Here is a 26,823-nt window from a genome sequence, read left to right on the forward strand (position 1 = left end):
ATTCCGTACTATTGGACGTCAAACTCATTCAAAAGTCACATATGTGTTCGTGAGTTTGTGGTCAGTTGATATTTTGTTCATGCTTTAATCTTCTCTCTTATGTTTTTTAAATACTTCCACTGACGTATTTTTAGAAGTCAATGCAGATGAAGTTAAACAAATTGTTTGTTACGTACGCGCAATATAATTATCATTACGAGTAAATAGCACGTATAATAGAGCAATTTACAATGCATAATAAGATAGCGAAAATACCCCTTAATCGGCGTTCCACTTAAAACGTCTAATCGAAATGATAGTGTTTCTAATATTCTTTACTAATATATTTTTCGGTCAGTCACGTTTTCTATTTTCATTGGGTTTTTCTTTGTCCTTGAATAGGTAAAAACGCATTAGGAATAGGAATTTTCGTAAATTCTCAAAGTTAGTACATTTAGTAAGAGTATAATATTTTAGAAGAATTTTAATTTTATCCACGTTTGTTATTATTTTACATCTGTGTTTAAAACTGCTCACCATTGTCATTCAAATGTTCGTTCTAAGGCAACATCCAGATGTGGTATAAAGTGATTGACAGCTTTTTTGTGTGCTCTTTTTTGGCTCTATGATCAAATTAGTTTAAAATTGTTCTGGTAATTAAACTGCATTTACTGCTGGTCAACGAATAGTTAGACTATATTAGGTAAAAAAAATTAACAGAAGGTACGAAACATATCATGTTTTTTATTTGAGCATGATATCAACAATCAAGGATATATATTATTGCGTACATACGTACGGGACTGTTAAAACAGTTGAATGTACTCTGGTTCTAGTGCGTCTGTTATTTTTTGGAGCACATATGCCACACATCAAATCTATGTTCAGTGGCTGTAAACTGTTTGATAAATACGTATCTGTAGCATACAAAATTCAGCGATTATCCTTGTTTGTTTTTGATTCAAGTGATAAAAGTATTTTCAATCAAAATAGCAAGTGAAATTGCATGTGATTGATTGTTATAACTCAAATATGATTTACCGCGTAATCAGAATGCTTGAATATAGTCACAGAATAACTACCAAATATTACCGGTCAAAGATTAAGAACTACTGTTGTGCTCTTGATCTAGTGGCACAGATGTTAAACTTTAAAAAATTTATATTCATATGATAGCTTTGAACCTAATCATTTGTTCATAAAAATTAAAGACAGCTTTAGTCATGGCGATATAAAATACCTGTTTTCTTGCTAAATTAAATGAAGATGATATTTCATAGACAGCTAGAGAGTCTGTGACAAAAACCTGCTCATATGCTCCGTAGGTCACCGAAATTTTGTGAAAATTTATTCATGGATACAATTGTACAGCTCAAGTAAGTCAAGTTGTCGGAGAAGAAAGTTTTTCGCTGAACCGTCTTTTTTGGCAAACACTTTAAAAAAAATGAATTCATCACCTACTCCATGAAAAAGTATGAATTTTTATCACTAAGTTTTAACTATCCGTTTGCTTGTGTTTCACACTGATAGAGAAAAATATAAAAGAACAAATAATTTGAACCATTTAAATTCATTAGTCATTACAAAATAATTTCGCTTTTTGTTATTGAATCAGTGGTAGATTATCATACAACTCACAGTAGGTGCCGCATTTAGATTATGTCTAGATGAATAATTGTTGTGCAACCATTCGCTTTCAATACCTAATAAGGTTGTTTTGGCTATATACACTCATATTTTTAGCACAGTGAATTGTGTAGGTTTGGATTAACTTATCTTGGTTTACACAACCCTTACTTGCATAAACTAATAATTCAGTTAACAAGATCGCTTTTTAAATCCAAAAATTGAATGAGCTAACTGAGAAGATATGCAATCAGATCAATGTTGAATCGCTTGAATCTCATAAATTATGCTTGTAAATTAAGATATACATGAATAATGACGACTTCAATTATTATTTATCAGAAATACGAACAAGCTTCTCTCTTCATGTAAATTATAATTCAGCTAGCCTGTTCCTCGTAATGATTCCATAATTCATATAAATTGGTTTCTTCTTATTCAATAATTGCTTTTAACAAATAATACAATTTTATAATGGTATTTAAGATTTTCCGTATCTGAACAATACTAGGTTCCTAATGAATCCATCTATTGTGTAAGATAGATAAGAACAATTGTTATGGTCAAGTCTTTTTGATACTTTATTAGCCAATATGAATAGTTTTCACTATTAAATCGGGCATACTATATCTAGAAAAAAGCACAAAATCTACAAAGAAATGGATATTTATCAATACATACTAGCAACACTCTTAACATGAAAAACGAATAAGATTTATTCGGATGAATTTAAAAGATGCAATACAATTTGAATATAAAAATGTATATCATATTCAAGATGTAATAAATAGCCTGATGAAGATGTGTTAGTCCTATCTAGTGTAGTATTTAAATGTTTCAAATCTTATGAACTTTGCTGCAATCGGTGATACCGTTTGTATTTAGATACGTCATACAAAAATATGATTTAAAAGAATTATACAGTATCCAAAATTCCTACAACCTGAATGATAGAAATGTATTCAAACAATCAACTATAAGCAAATGAGAAAATTAGGTTACTTGTACTTTTTAAGACACTTTGTGCAATTGAAGCCCCTTTAACTTTAGCAATGTGAAGCACTCACTATTTTATGACATATAAAAACTTTAGAAATGGTTTATTGTAATTTCATTACATCTCATTGAGAGCATTATTTTATGCTTTAAAATTCTTTTTTTTAAAATAGATCTATTTATGATCATTTTGGATCAATTTTTTCCTTATAATGATATTCGTCATCACATATATCGATTCCTTTTAACCAAATAGTACCGATTCATTTCTAATGTAAAGAGAAGTTATCGAATTCGGTTTATTATAAGAAAAAAAATCAGTTAATTTTATTTTGAGACCTAGGTTCGATTTCCGAGAGGTGGGGGGGGGTGGATAAGCACTGTTGAGGAGTCCCACAATAGAACGAAATGGCCGTCCAGTGCTTCCAAGTTTTTAATGGTGGTTTAGCTTCAGTTGACTCATGATCTCAACTATTGAAATAAAATATTCAGTAGTTTCCAGTTACCAAGAACAATTGTAGATACAGACATACGTTATTGTGTTAACTATTAGTACATTTGCGTTTCATGTATCAACTGATTAATTATATTTATTGGACATTTAATTAGTGATTTGTGAACTTTCTAGAAATGTAACCAGTTTCTTCTTTTAACTTATGTAATTTATACACATAATTCCCTTTTTTATTTTAAAAAGAGCAAGAACAAAGGTTAGTGTAGAATAATAAATGAATTCATTTTATTTCGTTAGGTTCTCATCAGCTGCTTACAACCTAAAATATTTGAAATTCAAAGTTATTATAGATATTGACATACTTATACAACAGAGGGCAATGAAGGATGAATATATGTAACATAATATAGCAAAGATTTCGTAAAATTTGTTTCGAATATATAGAGTTTAGGAGGGGAAGTTCCAGAAAATTGAGATAGTGATTAGAAATCATGGAATTAAAACACATTAGATGATTATGTAATGAAGTAACTGAAAATAGATTAATGTTAATAAAGGGAGATATGAATTGAAATTGGTCAGTTATGAATGATGTAATAAAATTCAGAAAGAGTTTGAATGACGTAATAAAAATATAAATAAAAATAAAAGGGGATGGGATGAATGTTATCAGGGCAAAGAAAGATTTATTACTGTTTCTTTTTGTATACAAACGATCTGGTAATTTGTGTTGCGTGAAAAACATGATTACTGGTGTAGAAAGTAAAATGTTTTTTATTATTACGAAGTTTTTATCTTCTTTAGAGTGATTCATAAGGCATTATTTTAGCAATGATTGATGTAGAACATATGATTCTTTCAGTAAAACTGATAAATTATATACAAGATCTGTGGAGATATGACTGACAAGCTTATGGAGCGATGCATTACCTCTTGTACTCCTAGGTATCCGTTCAACCATCAAAGAAGACATAGGGTGTATAGCCGCTGAGTTAGTTTGTGGTACAACCCTCACATTACCAGGGCAACGTGTAGAATTACATCCATCAACATCAACAGACCCAAGTCGTTTCTCCAGTCAATTATTACAAACTATGGACCGAATCAAAGTCACATTGTCTCGGGAACATAACAACCGAATACAACGTGACAAAAACTTAGAAACATGCAAGTTCGTTTTCGTTCGGGTTGATGCAGTTAAAAAACCATTGAAGCAACCGTATGAAGGACCATACCAAGTAATTAAGCGAACGAACAAACAGTTCATTATCAATAAGTGTGGAAAGAAAGAAACTATGGCCATTGATAGAATAAAACCTGCGTTCCATGAAGCATAGCACGACAAAGAAGATACTACTGCACTTAACTAACCCCTCTTAGCAACCGCCACTAGATCAGACAAGGAAGAAAAACCGAGTATCAAACCTATTTGTTTAACACGTTCAGGCAGAGCCGAACAAAAACCCAAGCGTTATGCCCATTTCTTCGATTAAAAAAACAATCAAATCAAACACCTACCGATGACCCACACTATTAATTTCACCCAAAATTTTTTTTCTTTTCACAGTGTACATAATCAATCACTTTTTTTCCACAATTATTCGTTTTGTTACAGTTTTTTTCAAAAAAAATTGTTACAATAATAAACGAGTAAACTCTATTTAATTATTTATTCATTGTACACAGAAATAAGCAGTTCAATTTTTTTTTGTGGGTTTATTAACAGTTTTGCACATTATGGTTAACATTAAATGCACGGCCATTTTTGTTATTATAACCAGTGTTACCTCCGGACACTCTGGGGGGAGCTATGTGGCGATATAACTGACAAGCTTATTTTGTAAATAGTTTTTAATATCATTTGTATTTATTTTGTCAATCTTTCACTGTATGTATATTTATCATTAAATGGCTCTACCTGTTGTTTTAGTGAATGACCTTGAACACACTTTACCATTGTGTAACTACGTAGCGTGACATACTGTGGCTTGTTAACAAATACATTGCTACACACATATCCATCGTTCTATTATCGTTTGCGATTGAGTTAACTGAAATTTGAATCGAATATTACCTACATTTATAGACTGTGAGTGGGAATATACCATACCTCACATTGGATTACACTACTGGAGAGTTTGTCAACCAGATTGGAATTACCAAGCATTTATAATTGTGGATTTACAGTACCAGACTAAAGCTGAACACGCATCGATTTGGTGAACTTAAGTAAAGCCACAATTTTTTATTGTATTTGTAACAATTAACTGGTATATATTAATATTACTATTGATCTTTAATAACTTTGTTGACACGTTTTACGTTTATACAATGTCTGGTCCACCACAGATCAGTTAGAAATGGAATACCTTAGACTGTCCCTCCATCATTATTGCGAATTGTAAGCTTTGTCATTTTAAGTAATATTTTAGTGAACGAGAACACAATTGGGGATAATCGAATGTATTGAAACACAAAATTACAGAACATCTTAGTAATATTTGAGAACCACACAGCAAATACTTCATTTGCAGAATATCAGTCAGTCGTCTAAGACTTGATTGTTCCTTCATTTTCACACCAGTCATTCTCTGTTCTCGTTCTCTTTTCTTAGATCTCGTTAACTTTCTGCTGCCAGGTATTTCACTTTCGAATAATAATACATACTACTTATATCTGTCAATATCAGTAGTACATACCAGAATGTTTGTTAGACGAGAGGTTTTAAAAGAAAACCAAATAATAGTTTATTTTTAGTTTAGTAGGAACAATTTAGTGCCCTGTAGTTTAATCTGTGCTAAGAAATACTACTCATAACAGTATTTCTTAGTAGCTCTTATGTAACATGTTTAGGAATCATATTTCTTCTTCAAACAATCCACTAACACTCTCACGAACAGTGATTAGATTATCTTTAAGTTAATTAAGTCTTAAATAATTAATATGTACTGAAACTATTCACATTCATTTCTTTTGGTTACTGAGTTTTGCACAAACTGTCAATTTTTCACACACAATTAATTGAAGAAATTAATGTGTTAATGATGGCAATAAGCTAATTGTCCGTTGAAATGATTTTCAATTGGATTTCAATCTATCAAATTGAAACTCGACCAATTTGTTAGACGTATTGTCACGGACAAGTCTTTCTATTTGATATTTATAATACTAGGATAGTTTCGTTTACAACAGATAAAATATTGAGTACATTTGATTATAATCAAATTAGAAATTTTCTTCCATTGAAATCATAAACCAATTAATGTTAGACTACCATTAGATACCGGTTCAGTGGTCTAAAGGCTAAGTGTGCGCAGAGATCTAATGTTCTGGGTTCGGGTCTCGCGCACGGGATCGTGGGTATGCACTGCTAAGCTGTTCCATACTAGGATAAAATGGCCATCTAGTTCTTTCAGGTTTTTAGTTGTGATTTAAGTCTGATCGCTTCATGATACCAATAAAATTCAACAACGTGCTTACCCAGTTACTGAATATAAACTTGCTGCTTTATTTTGTGACGACGGATAAAGAATCATTAGTAATTACTAACTAACACTGATGGCTGTTTTGCTTTAGTTTGAGATACTTCAGCACAACTCTGCAATGGATCAAACCTGTGACCTTCAGAATCACTGTGGTGTCCGTTGTTATGTTAAGCTCACTTAGCTTATTCTAGCTTCCGAACAAGCCGATTTATTCATTCTTCTGGAGTCATATTTTTATTTTGTCAACTACTCGCTTATCAACCTTGATTATTTTAATGTGAGGGTATATGTGTGCACTTCTTATCCTAATCATTACATTTCTGTAACCTATTTTTATCTGGCTATAAATGTTGATTAACGCTTGATTAAGGAGGAGTTGGCTCACATGCCTTCTCCATTGCGCGCCGTTTCATTTCGCTCTCTTCTTTGCCTCGTTCCCTACGTCTGTCTGAGTGTATGTTCAGATCAATGAATGTTGAAAACTCAATTCTCGTATTTGACTTTTTTAATTCTGTTATTCAGCAATGTGATTTAAGTCGAAAATTTTATATGAGGATAACTGATGTGCATATTTCGTCAACAATCATTCATACGATCTAATCGGAGTCAGATTCAGGACCACAGTGTTACCAATTACGTGGAAATTCAGGGTTATAAAGTTTGAATAGAGTTGAACATATTGATCACTGGACGTAAAATTTATATTTTACATTTACTTCGACCATCTGTAATGTTAGTGTTTAACTGCGTGCTAGGTCTTAAATGTACATAATTGACGAAACTCTGAAAGAAACGAAACACTTGTACATTATGTTCTCGTGATCAGTGGTTATCCAGCTGACATCTGTCTTGGATTAAGTGAATGTATTTTATTGTTCTTAAACAATATATTCTTTATGTTGAATATTTTCTCTATACTAATACTAATCATTTGATTCTCATTCGAATTAACCTTCCTCGTATTATTGATAAATAAAGGAACTTTTGAGATGTTCATTTATACAAAGATTTATATTCGTTATAACTTGCTTATAAAGGATTTCACCAACCTAACAAGCAGTCTATGCATCTCCACGGAACACCTTTTAAGCTGTAACAAAAGCAATCCTTTCATCGATTCATTAAAATATTTGACTATGAAAAAGATGTCAAGTAACTATAAGTGATATATCAATGATTGTTCCAAGTACAATCGATATTTTTTGTGAATTTATCTATCTTTCCATTTGTTAAATATGCTTCAAATATTTATATGATAGATTTCGCTATTACTTACGACTGTTACTCTCAATGGAGCATAGGCGACCGACAAGCATTCTCCAACTCACTCTGTCCTCGGCCTTCCTTTCTAGTTCCATCCAATTCTTGTTTATTCATATGATGTCTGTCTCCATTTCTCAGTGTAATGTGTTATTTGGTCTACCTCTTCTCCTTTGGTCCTGAGAATTTCAGGTGAGGACTTGACATGTTATGCAGTTGGGTGATTTCCTCAATGTGTCCTATCCACTTCCAGTGCTTCTTGTTGATTTCTTGCTCCCCTGGGATTCGGTTTGTCTCCTCCTATAGTAGGTTGTTACTGATCGTGTCTGGTCAACGGATCCGAAGTATTTTACGTGGATAACTGTTAATAAGCACTTGTATCTTCTGAATGATGGATTTCGTAGTTCTTCACTTTTCCACCCAACACAACAGAACTGTCATCACATTTGTATTGAAATTTTCTGACCTTGGCGTTAGTTGACAGTTGTTTTGAGTTCCAGATATTCTTCTATTGTAAATTTGCAGATCCACGCCTTCACATATGCATCAGATCCACCGTGTTCATCATTGATGCTGGCCATATATGTAGAGGTTTCTATATCTTGCAAATCCTCTCCGTCAAATGTGATTCGATTGGTGCACGCTGTATTGTATCAGAGAATCTTGCTTTTCCCTTTGTGTATGTTGTGACCTACTGTTGCTGAGGCTGCTGCTACACTAGTCGTCTTCTCCTGCATTTTTTGTTGAGTGTGAGATAGAAGATCCGGATCATCTGTGAAGTCTAGATCGTCCAAATGCACCTAGCTATCCACTGTATCCCATTTTAGTGGGGCCCTTTATTTTGTCATTATTTAGATCGGACGATGTTGTCGAAAGGGCTCTCCAGTTTAGTGGCCCGTGGATCTGACTCCAATTAGATGGTATGAATGTTTGTTATCACCTATCCTCGTATATAATCACCGACTTTAATCATGTTAGTCAATAAAGGAATTAAATAAGTCGAATAACGAGAATGAACTTGTGAATACATATATTTTGTATATGAAGCGAATAGAATAGAGAGAAGCGAAACGACACAGAGTGGAGATGGCTGGTAAGCCAACTCCCATTTAATCAAGCGTTAATCAGCATTTATGGTTACACAAAAGTAAGTTACAGACATGTGATGAATAATGGGATAAGAAATGTACACACAACTACGCGCTCATATAAAAATAGTCAAGATTGATAAGCGAATAAATAACAAGGTCAGAATGTGACTCAAGTAGGATGAATAGAATGGGATGTCCGAAAGCTAGAATAAGATATATGGGCTTAACATAATAACCGACACTACACCATGCTTCCTCCCAGATGTTAACGTCTTCATAATCCAATCGATCACTAGGAAAAAGAGAAATGTCTTTACTTCAAATGAATCTCTCAACTGTCTTCCTTGCACAATTTTACAGTTTAATCCATCATAGGAATTCCGTATGTTATTGACTATCCTCTCAGGCACGCTATTGGATAAATCTTCTTTTTTCTTATACCAATCTAAGTATTTGTTTATGTTTCTTATTGTTTCTTTTAATCAATAGTCTTATAACCTGAAATTATCAAGATACGGTTATATTTGAAATAAACTAGAATAAATCAGTAGTAAAAACAAATAAACAAACAAGAGAAAAACCGGAAAAAATAATTAATGAAAACAAATTTCCCAATTGAAAGTATAGCTATGCTGAATATTAAGGTTTAGATATAGATATTTCGTCATAATTTATAAATGATATAATCCATTAGAGGTGTGTTATAATGAAGGAGATAAGACGTTGAGATGGTGGAGAAGATTTGTAGCTTAGGTGAATGATTTGGATGGAGTTTTGTTCTATGAGCTGGATAGTTTGATCGTGGTGGTTTCATTGTTCTTCTGAAATAGGAAGTTTTCACTTATCCTCTTTCCCGCAAGCACTCATATTAAGCTGATATTTAGGAAAGTAACTATGTATATTTCAAATATAATAATGTAGGAGTTAGAAATAAATAAAATTTTGAAATGTACTTATAGGTTTGATAAAGTCAGAATTGAAGTGATACTTTTCTTCTAATGTCGATGATTGAGAATGATGAAAGGGTGAAGTAACGATCCAACACTTAAGTGTTATATCTAGAGTTTAGGTTCTTGATATACCTCATACAACATGAGCACTCAAATGCCAGAATCCTCTAAGTCATAGATGAAAAGACATAAGACAAGTCAAAAAGATGCTATTTCAAACAGTGTCAATTATGGTACAAAACTCTCAAGTATTTATAGTTTTTAGTAAATGCGAAATCATCATTATAGTCACCCAATCCGCATACAGGGGTTTTTAGCATTTGTCCAATAGGGAAGCTACATGTAGAGATTCGGGAATATTCTTCCAAAAGATGATTAGATGGAATACCTTCGGTTCCTTCTGAGCTTCTCAGAGTTTCCTCACAGGTTCATATTGTAAAGAATTCCATAGGATTTCATGAAATCACGAGAAATGTTTGTAGAAATAGAGCTTTAAGAGACTATTTACAAACAAACGTATATCGTAATTGAGGATGATTGCTTTAACCTGACAATCTGCCTGCTTATTCAACGATAACTATCAATGAATCTCTTTGCTATAATTCCATCATTATTTTGTTGCCATAACTAATCCCTAGTTTTTACAACAGTCGTTCACATATTTCAATAATTGAGATCATGAATCAATTGAAGCTAGACCACTATGGAAAACCTGAAAGCACTGAACCGCCGTTTCGTTCACATATTTATTAAACACATTAGTAAAAATGAGTAGGAATGGTTGTTTTTGAGCTGTAATGACATAAAGTATCAACATTATACTGTGTCCTATTTCAAGTACAAATTAGATCATATCAATTTTCAAGAAACAACAGTCTGTTTTTTTTTGAAAAAATGTTGTTTCTTTACGTGTTTATATTGAATCCCATCGATTCGATTTTTATGGATTAGGTGAGTGATAAAAAGCATTACTTTCTGTCTACTAATTAACACAAAATATTCTTGAGGTTTTCATAATTAACCTTTATTTTATCACTGGAAATCACCGACGTTTGTAATCTGTATCGATAATTTGGGGCTTAGCTAGGTTGGACAGGAGCGGTGTGACCTCTCAACTTACGTCGAAATTACACATATCTAAACTGCATTACCTTTTCATTGTATCCGGGTGCTATAGTTTTTTTTTTATTACTGTATGACAAAAACACAACGTTATGAAATAAGTGTATTGGTAAAATTAGATAAAAGAACAGAATGAAATCATTGCTGAATGGCATGCACGTTAGTTAATCTTGACTCTAACGGAGATCAATAAACTGTTCGATATTCACTGACCCGACTGCCGAATGATTTGACTAGGACCCAGTAACATTTCTTTGGCTTTACATCACTTTTAAAGTTGAATACTGAAAAGGGGCTTAGTTTGAAATACAATAGTACTAAACTAAAAGTTATACATTATTAAGTCTTATGTAGTTTAACATTTAAAAAGCATCGAAAAAAACCCAGTTTAAATCCTTATGTATAATAGCCTAATAACAACAAAGCTATCCTTAACGTCAAGAAAAAATATGATATGACATGACCTTACTATAGATTTTCTTGATCAGTAAACAAAACAATAACGAAACTGACATGACGGAATAAAAAAGGCTAAACTACATTTTAAACTTGTTTTGATTCTTTACAATGTCATGATTACCCAGTGTAATATTTATTTCTTGTTTTCAGTATGATATTTTATTCAGTTCAACATTGATTTATTTCAGTGTTAAGTTTGTTCAAAATATAAGATTCTTGTATTAAATTGTCTTAAACTAGCCGCCGAATGCCCTGGTACGGCTGAGAGTGGGGGAAAGTCAATTCGCCCTCTCGAAATGCTCTCACATAGCCACGTGCATACAACCACTACCAGGGAAGTCCCACTCACTACCTTCTCGTAGAGGACGTGTTATTTACGACATTGAGAGGATGAAAAGCGAATGTCCAGCCCTTTAAACGGGTTGGTAGACACGGAGAATCCACCTAGGGGAGTTACGAAACCCTGGTTCCAAACCAGTGATGCATATGGGCTCCAGGATTCTGATTGAAGTAACTGGCGTATGGACCAATTGTTGGTCACCGGCTACCATAGAACTGCATCTCCTTATGTTTTTCCATTGTTTTGTGGATCAGACCCTTAGTTCAAAGGCTCCGGGTGTGACCTCCTAAGAAAATCAACTGCTTCGGATTGGGCACCCGGTCAGTATCCTGGCCCTCACACAAATCGAATGGTTTATGTGGTGTATATCTATTTGATGCCTTTTTCTGACATTTCTAGTTAATCAATATATAGAAATGAGTGTATTTTTGACTGTATTGGTTGTCGTGTATTGGGTTGTGTTGTAACGGTTGAATTGCAGGTTAGATGCACAGCGTTTTATTGATCGATTCAGTGACACGTAAAACACGTACGGACGACCTAGATTCCCGATTGGCCCTGCTTCCCTGTCTAGCCCAGCCAGTTGAGTTCAGAACACAAGTCTTGGCCTCTGAGATATGAACCGTTATATTTTAAACACACTGTTTATATACTAATCAAGCATACCACATCGTACCATAAAATAGAAAACAACATTTAACAAGTGAAAAAAATATCGACCAATAGGGAGTGTACATTTAAAGTCCAAGGTCACCGTTAGACTTAACATGATAATTATTGGTATATTCCTCTGCATCCCTAACAGGTTGATTAATCTTCACTTGTACCAGTCTTCTGTGTTCTTACTTCTTATCGTGAAGATTGTGGAGGTTCCTCGTTTTCCAAGTATAAGTAACAGATGACGTGGATGTAACAAATGATGATCTTAAAACTGTCATTTTCTGAAATATTCATCTTTCTTCAGTGCTATTTATAAGTTATGTGAAGTGACCCAAGATGAATACGTTTTCTCTACTTTTACTTGGGATAATATCTTTAAATCTCATAGTGAAATAGTTTAGGACTTTTCTTGAACTATTATCACTAAAAATTATTCGTGTTTTCATGTATAAAACAGATGGATTTCTTTTTGTTCTGTAATAGTTTAGAGATTCCAGTTGGTAGTATGGAATAGAATTACGTATGATGTATTTGCATCCTTAGTATGTTCCTTTAATATTACCAGTGAGTCACAATATTTAAGTAAGGTTGATAGTGGGACCGAGGATGTATTTTCCATCCTGTTTAGTACTTATTGACTGGGTGTAAATACATCCGTGTCGATGTCCACAATGAGACTTGAACACAGTGCCTTTCGCTGCAAGTATCGAAAACATTATCCACTGAATTACAAAGTTTAAATGGCTACCTGAAATGCAGGTGCATCGATCCAACCAGTTCCAATTAGGCTAAAATATGCGCTCTGGATTCCAATACTAGTCACCTTCCAAATTTACTTAAACAAAGATGTAAGCTTTTCAAAACTACTTAAATGTAGGAACTATGGCAGAGATTGAAGTTTGCATGTAGTCAAGTCTAAAAATCGACTTTGTTGTCTTACTCTGTATGATGAAATATATTTTATTCAAAAAAGACCAAATTTCGCAGGTTTCTTAACCTTATCAGATTATATATTAATAAAGGAAGTTCTACATAAGTGGCTGCCGACTGAACGACATTATTAGCACAAACTTCAATCAGAAGTAAAGTGTTAGTACATTTGACTAAGCATGATATTGAATATTAGGATATCACCTTTAATCTTTAGTATTTAGCTTGGAGGTGTTATGTGAATAAGAAATATTTCTATCGAATTCCATGCTCTGAATTAGCATTATGACCCGATAGGGATGTCAACCTGACTTTTCAATCTTTAGGGATGGTTTTTATCAGTTTTTGTTATGATGTGGGTTTTTTGAAAAGGTATCTCGCGCGCGAGCGGCTAACCTCTAAACCACTGAGATGTTATTCAGCAGTGCTAATGTTTAACTCCAACCAATCCACGAAATTGCGCCACCGTCCACCAACGTCTTCAGTGAGTTACTATCTCACAACAGGCCGGTTGAACTCTACTGGTCACCGTGTTTTACTAGAACTCCAGGAAATAACGCTTGAAGCCAGTCTTTAGTGAGTACATGGTGATTATAATCAGAAGGAGATTTTGGTAAAGACTGTGGTAATTTAGTTGTTGAGTTCATCAGTCAATTAAAGCTAAACTATCATGAGAAACCTGGATGAGCACTGTTGAAGTGTTCCATACTAGAACAAAACGGCCGTCTAGTTCTTCAGGTTTTCCATGATGGTCTCGCTTCAACTGACTCATGAATTCAACTATTAAATGAAAACTAGGTTATAATAGTAATATAAAAACTAAATAGTTTTTGTAACCTAATTCTATCCAACATAACAATTTGTAAATAGAAGGCAAAAAAACATAATTTGTATTTGTTTGACTTATCAACTGACTAACAAATCAATTATTATTGAACTATGTTTGAATGTTTGTTTGTTTGTTTTTCAAAAAAGTCGATGAAATGGTTACTTAGTTACTTATTTACTTGATGAGACTATAATCCATGAACGAACCAATCACGTATAAGATAACAGGTCTTGGATTTTGGAGCGAAATTCACTTATCCATTTGACTAAATAGATTCATGGCATTCTAGCTGATGTCAGTTCGTGATGAAAGCCTTAAGTCTGATTCATAACCTTAATCATCAATTGTAAATTATAATTCAATTTCCTCACACTGGCTTATAACCCTCATTTGGTCCTAGTCATTAGGTATACACTCTGAAGGTCAATCTAGTGACACTCAAAGGTCGTCCATAAATTATAGTCCCACTGTTTACTTTACTTACTTACGCTTGTTAATCCCAATGGAGCATAGGCCGCCAACCCAGCATTTTCCAACCCACTCTGTCTTGGGCCTTCCTTTCTAGTTTACTAACATACATTTACATAAATGTATAAAGTGTCTAATAAATGCCTTCCTAAATTGATATACATTTATCACTATTATACAAGTATGAGAATCTGTCAAAATTCCGGCTAGAATATTAAAATTTTAAAGGGAGACAAATATGTATTATATTTGGAGTGTATATATAAAACAAATGAGGTTGTCTTCAACACTGTCAGTACAACTGGTTTATATGGATACAAATATATTTTCTTTGTAAATCTATATATTGCATGTTCAATGGTTATAATTTAAATAAAAAGGTCAGTAATTCATTGATATATTGATTATTTGAATCTCCCTGGTGATGTTTAAGATTACAATTGATCAATATCTTATTGATATATGTGCATCCAGTGTGGATTGCCTTGATATTATCTTCAGTTGCTAGTATTATAAGCAAAAATGGATGGTGACTAGTAGTAGAATCTAGAATCAACGTTTGGTCCTATTTGCGAATAATCAACTGGATGTATTTACATCTCAGAAGTGATGTTCACTCTGGGATTCATAACCCAGTATCATTCGCTTCAAACACCAGTTCCTTACCCACTTAGATACTGAGTCCAGATAGCCACTAGCTTGTGCAATGGAGTGCGGTTTTAATTGGCTTTTTACATCGGTTGATTGAATTTTTCCATTGATATTTAGGAATACAATAAAGTGAGTCTCATCTGATGAGTCCCAAATAAGGCGAAATGCGCGTCATGGATTATTCTGTTAGTCAACATACATCTCTGCTTATAAAGGTCAACAATTCATCAATTTTTTCAAGAAAATAATCATGTGAGAGGAATTCCGGGTTATTGTTTTCTTTTATCAATTTGAATGATCTCAAAATGTTTTAGTTCTGTGATCGTGCTTTTACTGATATTAGTTATGCTTTAAGGTATTTAGTTGAATTCATGAGTAGACTACCATGGAAAACCTATCAATACGAGACAAAAATTCATTCATTTCTATGGGATGTAAAGAGGAAGAGATAGACATACATACAGTGAAATCATCCGCATATTTCAAAAAAGTGTTTTCTGTGGAAGATGGCAGATCATGCAAAAAACAGAGAAAAAAAGAGGTGAAAGAACAGCTCCTTGTGGTACACCTTCATGAGACAGTAGAGACTCTGAACACTTTCCTCCAAATACAGTGTACTGTTCTCTTTCCGAGAGGTAGGAACATAGCCAGTTGTTAATTAAAAGTTGTCTTGGTATAGAATCAAAAGCTGAAGTATAGTCCAGAAAAGCGCATCGAACATACTTCTTGCCCTTTTCTAAGTCGAATACTATGTTTTGATGCAGAACAGCAACAGCATCTTAAGTGCTTCTTTCGCGTCCGTAAGCAAACGGATATGGATCAATATGCTCTTTTATCGCAGGCTGAAATGGAAGTATTAATAATTTTTTTATTGTTTTGAGGTAGGATGAAGTTATTGCAATAGGTCTAAATTTCACATTCTTATCACCAGATACTTTCTTGGGTACAAGGATTATCTTCATCTTTCTCCACATTTCCGGTATGAGATTAGATGAGAAGGATCTGTTAAAGATAGTCGTGAATGGATAACATAGGACGTCAGAACATTTTTTTAAAAAGGAGGTTTGGGATTGAAGTTAGACATTACCATTGTTGGATGCCGGCCCAGTGATCTAATGGTTAAGCGCTCGCGAGGGGTGGGGAGGACGGGATCGTGAATATACACTGCTGAGGAGTCCCACAATAGAACGATACGGTAGTCCAATGCTTCCAGGTTTTCCATAGTGGTCTAGCTTCAATTGACTCATGATTTCAACTAATGAAATTATTATCATTATTAGCTTTATTCATTATTATACTCTTGGTACAATAGAAAATTCTCAGAACAAAGCATTTCAAAAAGTTTCCTTTTCTTATTTCTTGGTCGATCCTTACGATTATTATTGAATAGTCGCCAGTTGGATATTAGCAGTTCAGGAATCAACGTCTGAATAATGTATATTCTTTTCGTTGCATATTACCAGCAACACCGATATCTCTGATTGAGTCTTTTGTAATTTGTACAACGAAAGGTTGTACATTTTTCAGTAACGCACCTGAATCACTTATGTAAATCATAGACATAATAATGTATTAAAACAAGCAAACAAACGAAATTAGATAACGTGTTGAAATATCTAGATAACATGAATAGGTAGCCCAGATATTCAATCAGGCCACTATTAATAATGACCAATTTGTCTTGGAAACAAACATCATCCATAATCCGAACTGAATATATACAATTGTCATACACCCTATCTATGTACACCTATCTACAGAATATTTACAATTAGTCGCATAGCTAATTAACATTTCTTTTTCGCCAAGTTCAATAATCATCTTTATCTTTAAATAATGTTTTTTTCATTATTATTTTTCTCTCAGAACTTTTCTACGAAAAAAGAAAACACCATGAAACATAAACGTAGACAAATTAGTACCGAATCAAATCAATGTCAATCTGATGTTACAAATGGTTTATTATTACCTGTGAATGAGATCATTGAAATCCCAATTGAAACTATATTAACACCAGCGCCACCACCAACACCACCACCACCACCAACAACAACAACAACAACTACGACCCCAACTGTAACCATCAACACAATACAGAGTTGTAATGAAAAATATAAACTATTATTTAGTAGAATATTAGATTGTAAATTATTTCACATGATTATTGTTGGATTATGCGCATTAGATGGAATACTTGTTATATGTATGCTTCTATTAGAAATTGAATCATTAAAATTAAAGGTAAGTTATAATGTAAGTAGTTTTTAATATCACTATGGAGATTTACATAGATTGTTAAATGTTACTGAGATCATGAACCAATTGAGTGAGACGTTATAACAAGTAGAGTTCAGTCATGTCGGGATTTGAAGCAATTACACACTAAAGTCAATTGAATATAGTTTAGTAGGATCGTGAAATGATTAAAATTAGACATATACATCATAGAATTACTTCTCAGTTGTCTGAAGGTTATTCATTCACCATCAGATTGAACGTTGTGTATTCGATTCATTGTCATGAACTTCTGAGTGAGTAATTCTGAAGAGTATTACAGTAGAACGAAAGGTTAGTCCAGTGCTTCCTAGTTTTTATTGACCATCAAAGTTCATGATCTTAATAATTTTAATACGTTGTTTTGTATTGCATTTTTATTATTGACAAAGTGAGTTGATGCTTTATTTGAAAAGATTACGAAATTGCCTAAATCTGCGGACGAAACGAAGAATCAGTGACACAACGACAAGACAAGCTAAACTATTTCGATGCGTTCCAACCCTACTAACTAGAAAGAGAAGACCATACTCAGATAAGGGAAAGGTATATTCCACAATCAGCTGGAAGCACTAACAAAACAAACATATATATAGCATAATAAGATCCTTAAGAAACGTCACAAAATAGCGTAATAAAAGAGGTAACAAACTAATGACATTTACGGTCTTTCCAACTGGAAAATATAATCGAAAGATAAGAATGAGCGCTTTTGGCGCGAAAACGAGAAATTCAAATTTTTGAGATAAATTCATATCATTTAAAACAACGAACAATTTCGTTTGACATTTTAGGATTTTTAGGTTGATAATGATTTTCCTGTATTGAACCATAAAATATTAACATTAATATCATCATCATCATCATCATAATCGACACAATTTATTTTTATATTGCGTGATCATCCTAGTCTAATACACGATATACAGGCTTCTTATCTGTGTATGTGTAAGCCTGATGTTTGATTGGAAACGACCCAAAAGTAAGTAGGAAACTTTCATGGGCCTACAGAACCGATAATTTATGCACAACGCATCCATAAACATAGATATGTATCTTAGAAAAAAAGGGGGGATTATATATTAGACCAACAATATAGGTCTCTTTAATTAAAAAAATAAAGTCGAATCTTCATTAATAGTGTATGCACTTAAGTAGTCTCCACTAATCATTTGTTTTATATGTAATTCGTTTGTAGTATCACTTATCATATAAACAAATAGGGCATTTGTTAAGTTAAATGCCACTGAAATAATACTGATATAAATGTAATGTCTAAATATCGGTTATACAATGTAATAAACAATCCAATCATTCATAATGAGTATAAAAGTCAACACAAATATAAATCGGTCTAAATTATTACGTCACACTGGTAAAGTAAGACGAAATTAACGCAATTCTTGGCTTTCCTTTTTAGTTCTATTCATTTTTTGTTCAATCTTCTCATGTCTGTGTCCATTTCTCGATGTAATTTGTTCTTTGGTGTTGAGGATTTCTAGCGTGGGCTTACCTTGTGACACAGTTGAGTGATTTCCTCAATGTGTATCCTATCCACTTACAGCACTTTTTGATTTCTTGCTCCTCTGGGATTTGGTTTGTCCTCTCCCATAGTAGGTTGTTACTGATCGTGTCTGGTCAACGGATCCGAAGTATTTTTTGCGTAGACAACTGCTAATAAACACTTGTATCTTCTGAATGATGGATTTCGTAGTTCTTCAATTTTCCACCCAACACAATAGAACTATATTCACCTTTGTATTGAAATGTTCTGACCTTGGCGTTAGTTGACAGTTGTTTTGAGTTCCAGATATTCTTCGATTGTAAATTTGCCGATCCACGCCTTCACATATGCATCAGATCCACAGTGTTTATCAATGATGGTGCCCAAATATGTAAAGGTTTTTACATCTTGCAAATATTCTCCATGAGGTGTGATTCGACTGTTACATGCTGTGTTGTATCAGAGAATCTTACATTTCCCTTTCTGTATGTTGAGACTCACTGCTGCTGAAACTGCTGTTAAACTGGTCATCTTCTGCTATATTTAATTATAACTTCTACTATATGAATTAAGAATATCTAGTTTTGAATATAAAAATCATATTTAAACTAAATAAGATAAGATTTATCAACAACAAAAAGAAAAATTTCACAGGTTGAAAACATGAGTCAGTTGAAGCTAGACCACCATTGAAAACCTGGAAGCACTGGACGGTCGTTTCGTCCTGGTATGGGACTCCTCAGCAGTGCGCATCCATGAACGACAATGGTGTTCGGTGGCGCAACTTCGTGGATTGGTTGAAGTTAGACATTAACACCGTTGGGTGCCGGCTCAGTGGTCTAATGAATAAGTGCTCGCGAGCGAAGCCAGTAGGTCCTGGGTCCGAGTCCCGAAGGCTTCGGGATCGTGGATGCGCACTGCTGAGGAGTCCCACAATAGGACGAAACGGCCGTCCAGTGCTTCCAGGTTTTCCATGGTGGTCTAGCTTCAACTGACTCATGATTTCAACCTGTGAAATTTACTAAAATCTCCACAAAACTCATTCTGAAAAAGAAAAATACCCAAATGTTTTCATTTCAGTTTTTATCTTTTCTTTAAATTTTCTTTATTTTCCTTTTCTCTTCTTTTAAATATTCATATGAACTCAGATTAGAAGAAAAGGAAAGAGAAAAAGAAAATTCTCCAGTTAATGAAATATTCCTCATTTATATTAATCTGTCTAATTTGTTCAAATATCTAGGTGATTCATAATAATAATAATAATATTAATAATAATAATAATAACAGTAATAATATTATTACTAATACTAATACTTATACTAATAATAACAGTAATAATAATGATAATACTAATAATAGCAGTAATAATAATATTAATAATAATAATGGCAATAATACTCATACTAATACTAATAATAACATTAATAATAGTAATACTGATACTAATACTAATAATGACAGTAATAATAATAGTAATGGTAATAATAATAATAATAGTGGTAATAATGAATTAATAATAATAATAATAATAAACTCATATTTGTACTCATAAATTATCATTATTATTAATCTTTATGCTAAAATCCGTTTTCTATTTAATAGAAAGTTAAGGTGATGATGTAATACAAAACAAAAATGAGAAAAGAACTAATTCAGGAAAGAAAAAAAAATTCTATTTTTTTCTAATTAATTAGTTTTTCGGTCAACATTTTCTTTTTCGTTTTCTTTATTCTTTTTTGTGATTCTTTATTTCTTTTCTTTACTTTACTTCTCTCGTTTTTTTCGTTATCTCATTTATTTAATTCTTCTTTCTAGATTTATCTAATCTGTTTTTAATCTTTAATTAACTTGAATAAAATAAGAACAACAATAATAACAGCAACAATAACGGGAAAACAGAAACGCACACACACACACACACACACACACGGTTTGAATCCTGAAAATATAGGTCAATATTGAATAAAAAATTTGAATGCACGAATTTATTTTTATATCTAACCGTTTATTATTGAATTTCAAATGGTAACACGAAATGTTCAAAGTTTTCTTTAAACAATGTTCTATGAAGATTAAAGATGAGAAATTAAAAATACATAAATACATAATGAATTTTACTTGTTAATTGTAGTTTATGAAAATGAAATGTTAATTATTTACTTACTTACTTACTTACTTACTTACTTACTTAAGCCTGTTACTCCACAAAGTAGTATAGGCAGTCGACCAGTATTCTACAGTACATCCTGTGCTGAACCTTCCTTTTTAGTTCTATCCAAGTGTTGTTTCATTCTTCTAATGTCGGTATCCATTTCTCAACGTAATGTGTTCTTATTTGGTCGTCCTTTTCTCCTTTGATGTGGTCGTCTTCTCCTGAATTTGTTGTTGCGTGTGTGATAGAAGAGCAAGATCATCTGCGAAGTCATCCAGCTGTATCTTAGCTGTCCATTGTATCCAGTGCTTCCACTCAGATGTTGACGTCTTCATGATCCAGTCAATTAGTAAAAGAAAGAGAAAGAGTAAGAGTAAGAAACCTTGCCTGACACCGGTCTTTACTTCGAACGAGTCTGTAAGCTGTCCTCCATGCACGATTTTGCAGTTTAATCTATCATAGGGATTCCGTATGATATTGACTCTCTTTTCGGGCACGCAGTAGTGTCGACGAAGTTTAAAATATCATCAGATACAATCAAACAAGTTTCAGTATATTATTGAACGATTCAGTTTATAGATATCGCTTAACAGTCCAGAATGTGAACTATTAAATTGGTGTATATTCATATTAACCCTCTGAAAGATTTTCGTACAGTTTCACGAGGATTCCTTTATACAATTGACTGATCGCTGAGTGCTGACTACTATCATGAAGTTGTTTGTCAAGACCAATGTACTTTACTTCGTTGATTGAAGGGAAATTGGTTATGAATATAACGATCTTCAGTGCTGCTAGAGTTATGAGAGCGGTTATCACTTCCCGGTTGTCCACGCTGTTGAATTGTTCTTCTAGAGGTACCTGAAAAGGAAATTGGGTTAGAGGTGGTCTTAGTGACCTGAGAGCGTGATTGCAGTGCCCAAGGGACAACTGCTTGAAGCCGGTCACACACGACCTTTTTGAGAGTAATTTTCATGTTAGCTCCGTACTTATTGAGACCTTACCGCCGGAGACGGATATCCGTGGGATAAGGTGAGGTGTGGGTTTTTACGGTCGACCTTTTCTAACCCCACTCATCCTTGTGGGAAGGCAGCATCGCTGTTATACTGGTTGTCTGAAGGAAACAGCCCACCGCTGTCACATCTCTGTACATTCAGCAGTACGCCTTCGTCTTCAGATCTTGGGTTTGTTGCCTTTAGTCTTACTACTCTTCAACCAACCTATCTGACAAGGCAGATCCTTAAGGAACGATTGTTCCAGCTAGTATGGTTCTATTAGTTCATTCCTATAGACAAACTCGACCAACACATCAAGGTAGCAACAACAGTTCAAATATGAAATCCAAAGATACTTTTATGTGAGTTACCTACATCAATCAGTATGTACAATGCTAATTCATCAAGAAAATTTAACTTATCTTTATAATTCAGACTTGTTTAACATTGTGAGATAGTAACTCACTGAAGACAATGGTGAATGTGTCGCTCAAGTAGTTGAAGTTAAACATTAACACCGTTGGATGCCGGCTCAGTAGTCGCATGTGAAACCAGTAGGTCCTGAGTTCGAATCTCACAGGGGGCGAAATCGTGAATGCGCACTGCTAAGGAGTCCCACAATCGGACAAAACGGTTGTCCAGTGCTTCCACGTTTTCCATAGTGGTCTAGCTTCAACTGACTCATGATCTTAACCATTGAAATAACGTTTAAAACGTTCAAAACTAAAACATACTGTATATTCATCTGAATATAAAATTTTTTTTTTGCAATTCTATTACATAACAATAATCTAAACGAACATTAAAACTGACCTCTTTTCCTTTTTTTTGGTGTTTGTTCCCCTCCCTCCCCCATCCCCCCTCCCCTTTTTTTCCCGATAATTATTTTTCATAGCCATGCCCATTACGTTATCGTCTTAATTTCACTTCATTTATATTTGAATGTATTAGTTATACAATCATTTTATTATTTCTTATTGAAATTCCAATTAAATTATGGACATTTGGTTATCAATTTTATCAATATCAATGGATTGAATTATTAGATGTATTCGTATGTATAATTAGTTTTACAGTAGATACATATAATATCCATCGACATATTATGGAAACTAAATTGAATAAAATGAATAATACAATGAATGAATATACAATAGATGATAATCTAGAACAAACATTGCATACAACAATTGCTGATGCTGCTGGTTTATTAGTATTATTTCGTCTATGGCGTGTAATACGTATTGTGAACTGTAAGTTTGTTTGTTTTGTTTTCTTTCTTTATTTGTTTATTATTAAAGTTGGTAAACTGTTTAGATGTCTTAACTACAAATCAGCCTCAATGTGTTGGTGTCTGACGAAATCTCAGCATGAATTCGAAAAGCTCGTTTGGCTTTTGCCAACTTACGTCACCTTTGGCGAAGGCGAGATATCCGTCTATCAATAAAAAGACGAGTATACTGCGCGACAGTCCGTTCTCTTTTAATTTACGGCAGCGAAACATGACCATCAAGACTAGAAGACACTCATAAGCTACTAGTATTTGACCACAGATGCCTTAGAAATATTGCAGGCGTCTGCTGGGATCACCGGGTAAAAAATAGTGAAGTTAGACACAGGGTATTACGGAATGATGGTAAATCAGTTGATGAGGTTGTGAATCTTCATCGACTGAGATGGTTGGGCCACGTGTTACGTATGCCTGAACACCGATTACCACGACGTGCAATGTTAACCGGTGTTGGAGATGGTTGGAAGAAAGTTAGGGGCGGCCAAACCAAAACGTAGCATCAGGGCTTCAAGTCACTAACTTCTAGTCTGAGCCATGCTGGTAGATGCAGACTACTTGGTTGGGGTCCGAGTGACTATCATAACCAATGGTTGTAGACTCTTGGTGACATGGCTCAGAATCGATCACAATGGCGTCGGTGTATACACTCGCTGTCTTCCCTTAAACTAAGAGATTAAAATCGCTTCATATCATTCTTTCTATGAACTAATTCCTTCTTCCTGTACTATATCCTTTATATGCAATCCTTCTTTTATATATTACCACAATTGACTTAACCACTCCTATGAATCCGGTGTTCATCTTACTGTACTAATACGGTATGGCAACTTGTACCGATGCATATATGTGCCTGGTCCTACGGTGTAGCTGACTGACTGACTGATTTAATAGTCGAATTTATGAGTCAAATAAAGCTAGACCACCTTGAAGAAATTGAAAGCACTGGATGGCCGTTTCGTTCTAGTATTGGACTAGTCAATATTGCGTATCCAAGACCCTTCACGCGGGACTCGAACCCAGCACCTAGGGTCTCATGCGTGGATGCTTAACCTCTAAACCATTGAGGTGGTCAACATCCAAAGGTGTTTATATCTAACCTCAATCAATCTACGACATCGCGCAATCATCTTCTATCGTACTAAGGTAGATACCTATCTCTACCTGACACGGATTAGCTTCGTTGGTCATGGCTTCACACTAGAACTCCCTACGAAGCTAGTCACTAGTGAGCATATAATAATTATCATTAAGGGGTTATTCAGATTGTTAAGTTTTTTGATTGTGATAATGAACTGATTGATGTTAGTATTTATCAATCGAGCTTCCAATTATAGTCTCTACAAAACAATACGATATTGAACAACAGTAAAAGATATTCAGTCAGACAAAAAGAATATAGTAAAACCTCATCAGAAGTATAATTGGGCAAATTTTGTCAGGATCTTCATTAGCCCATAGTCATAAGAAATCAATAAGGTAAAATAAAGGAACTAATGTAATATCTATATCATTGTTTGTAAAAATGATGAATATAATCCGAAAAGAGCAAATGGAATTAATAAATTAAAGGTGTGAAATAATTTTAATACTTAAGATTTGAAAGGAAAAAAACAGAAAAAATAGCTGTGTTGCTGTGAAATCGACTTTAAATTACATTAACTGAAGTCTACAATCATAAAATATGATTACGAAGAGATTCATGACCAAGAGGACTAACTAGTCATAAACAGCTTAAACCATCAATTACTTCAATTATAAAATGATGTAATCTTTTAGAGGTTAAGCATTCGCGTGCCAGACTAAAAACCCTGGGTTCGGATCCCGCAAGTGGGATCGTGAATGAGCAATGCTGAGGAGTCCCACAATATAACGAAGCGGCCATTCAGTGCTTTTAGGTTTTCAATGGTGGTCTAATATCAATCGGTTCGTGATTTTAATCTAAAACATCTTAGGCTATGACAATGTGTGATCTATATAGCATCAGTTCTCTGAAGATTGTAAGTACACCATGAAGGAGGGGACGAGTGCCAATTAGTTTAAGGTGTAGATCCAGGGTTTTCTTCCACTTCATTTAATATCAATTTCAGTAACAACTAAATAATCAATAATAAAATATTTTCTGAAATCAAAAACAACTTCATATGACAAAATTTTGTTGATATTTAGAAAAGTGGTTTTAGAACTATGAATCTTATTCTGTTTAATATAAGATCGTAAACCAAATTCCCTTTTTTCTTTTATATCAATACACTGTATTCCCTCTTTTAGCTATCATTGTTTCTGTTACTGCTACACATGAAAGAAATATGAAATCATTAAAAGAAGCTCATCATATTTCATTGAAACGTATTTATGAATTGGAACAATTACTTCAAGATAATGGTATATCAATACCTTCATTAACACCAAAGAGTCAATCTATATTAGCAAAAATATTTTAAACTTCAATCGAATTTATCTTAAAATATTTAATTATGATTTTCAAATTTTCGCGAAAAAAAATACTCCTCACTATATTTATATTACTTATTATCATAATTAAGTAGTATGAATTATTTATGTGATATTTTACAATTTATCTCATGTGTTGTCTTTTATAGCTTCATTTTGTTGACTTCTTTATTTACCATTTTAATTAGAATTCCAGATTTCTTCCTTCTAATATCTTTAGATATACATAAATATTAATCCATAGTAACAGAAATACATTCGTGTGATATAAGTTCAGTACAGTATTCAATCTTTTAAACCTGTTATCATAATTATTGTGAACAAATTCAACTAGATTATTATAATGACTGATTGATTTTGTCATATAGATAGATGTTCAATGATCATGATGTTCATTTGTTGGGATACAACAATGATTTCCTTTCTCTCATGACATTAGAAAAAAGAAAAGACATTTCAACGGAGTTGTATTTCATGTTATTTTATTCTCTGTTTACTTGATTGATTTTACTGTAACAGTGATGTAATTTTGGAATGGAATTAAGTTAAAATATGGTTTCCAAGTGATAGTTTACGTGAATACATTGTTGTATTTCAGGGTGATTGAAACATAATTATAACTTATATGATAATCTAAAACTGTACTTTCTGTGTAACTGAAAACAATCAGTCAGTCAGTAACAACGTAGAACTTCGTACATACGTACATCAATTCGAGTTGCCACACCACATTAGCACAGAGATGCAGTTGTCGATTCAAATACCGTAGTGGTAGAGGTAATAAGAGTATAAGCAGTAATAGGGAAGATTAGGGTTTGGAGATGTTATTTAAAGAGTATAATCCAGTGAAATAAAT

At 33.4% G+C, this 26,823-nt stretch overlaps 1 protein-coding gene across 1 annotated transcript; it reads left to right on the plus strand.

The window, feature by feature from the left end:
• On the plus strand, positions 1 to 26,803 carry MS3_00005883 (uncharacterized protein). Its single transcript, XM_051213967.1, has 5 exons — positions 1 to 60; positions 4,001 to 5,284; positions 17,167 to 17,541; positions 23,121 to 23,478; positions 25,785 to 26,803. Exons 3-5 carry the CDS (start codon positions 17,194 to 17,196, stop codon positions 25,955 to 25,957), a joined length of 879 nt encoding a protein of 292 aa, XP_051069989.1. The 5' UTR covers positions 1 to 60; positions 4,001 to 5,284; positions 17,167 to 17,193; the 3' UTR covers positions 25,958 to 26,803.
• Positions 26,804 to 26,823: the final 20 nt, after the last annotated feature.

The sequence above is a fragment of the Schistosoma haematobium genome, chromosome 3, assembly GCF_000699445.3.
Source record: "Schistosoma haematobium chromosome 3, whole genome shotgun sequence".
Classification (NCBI taxonomy): Eukaryota; Metazoa; Platyhelminthes; class Trematoda; order Strigeidida; family Schistosomatidae; genus Schistosoma; species Schistosoma haematobium.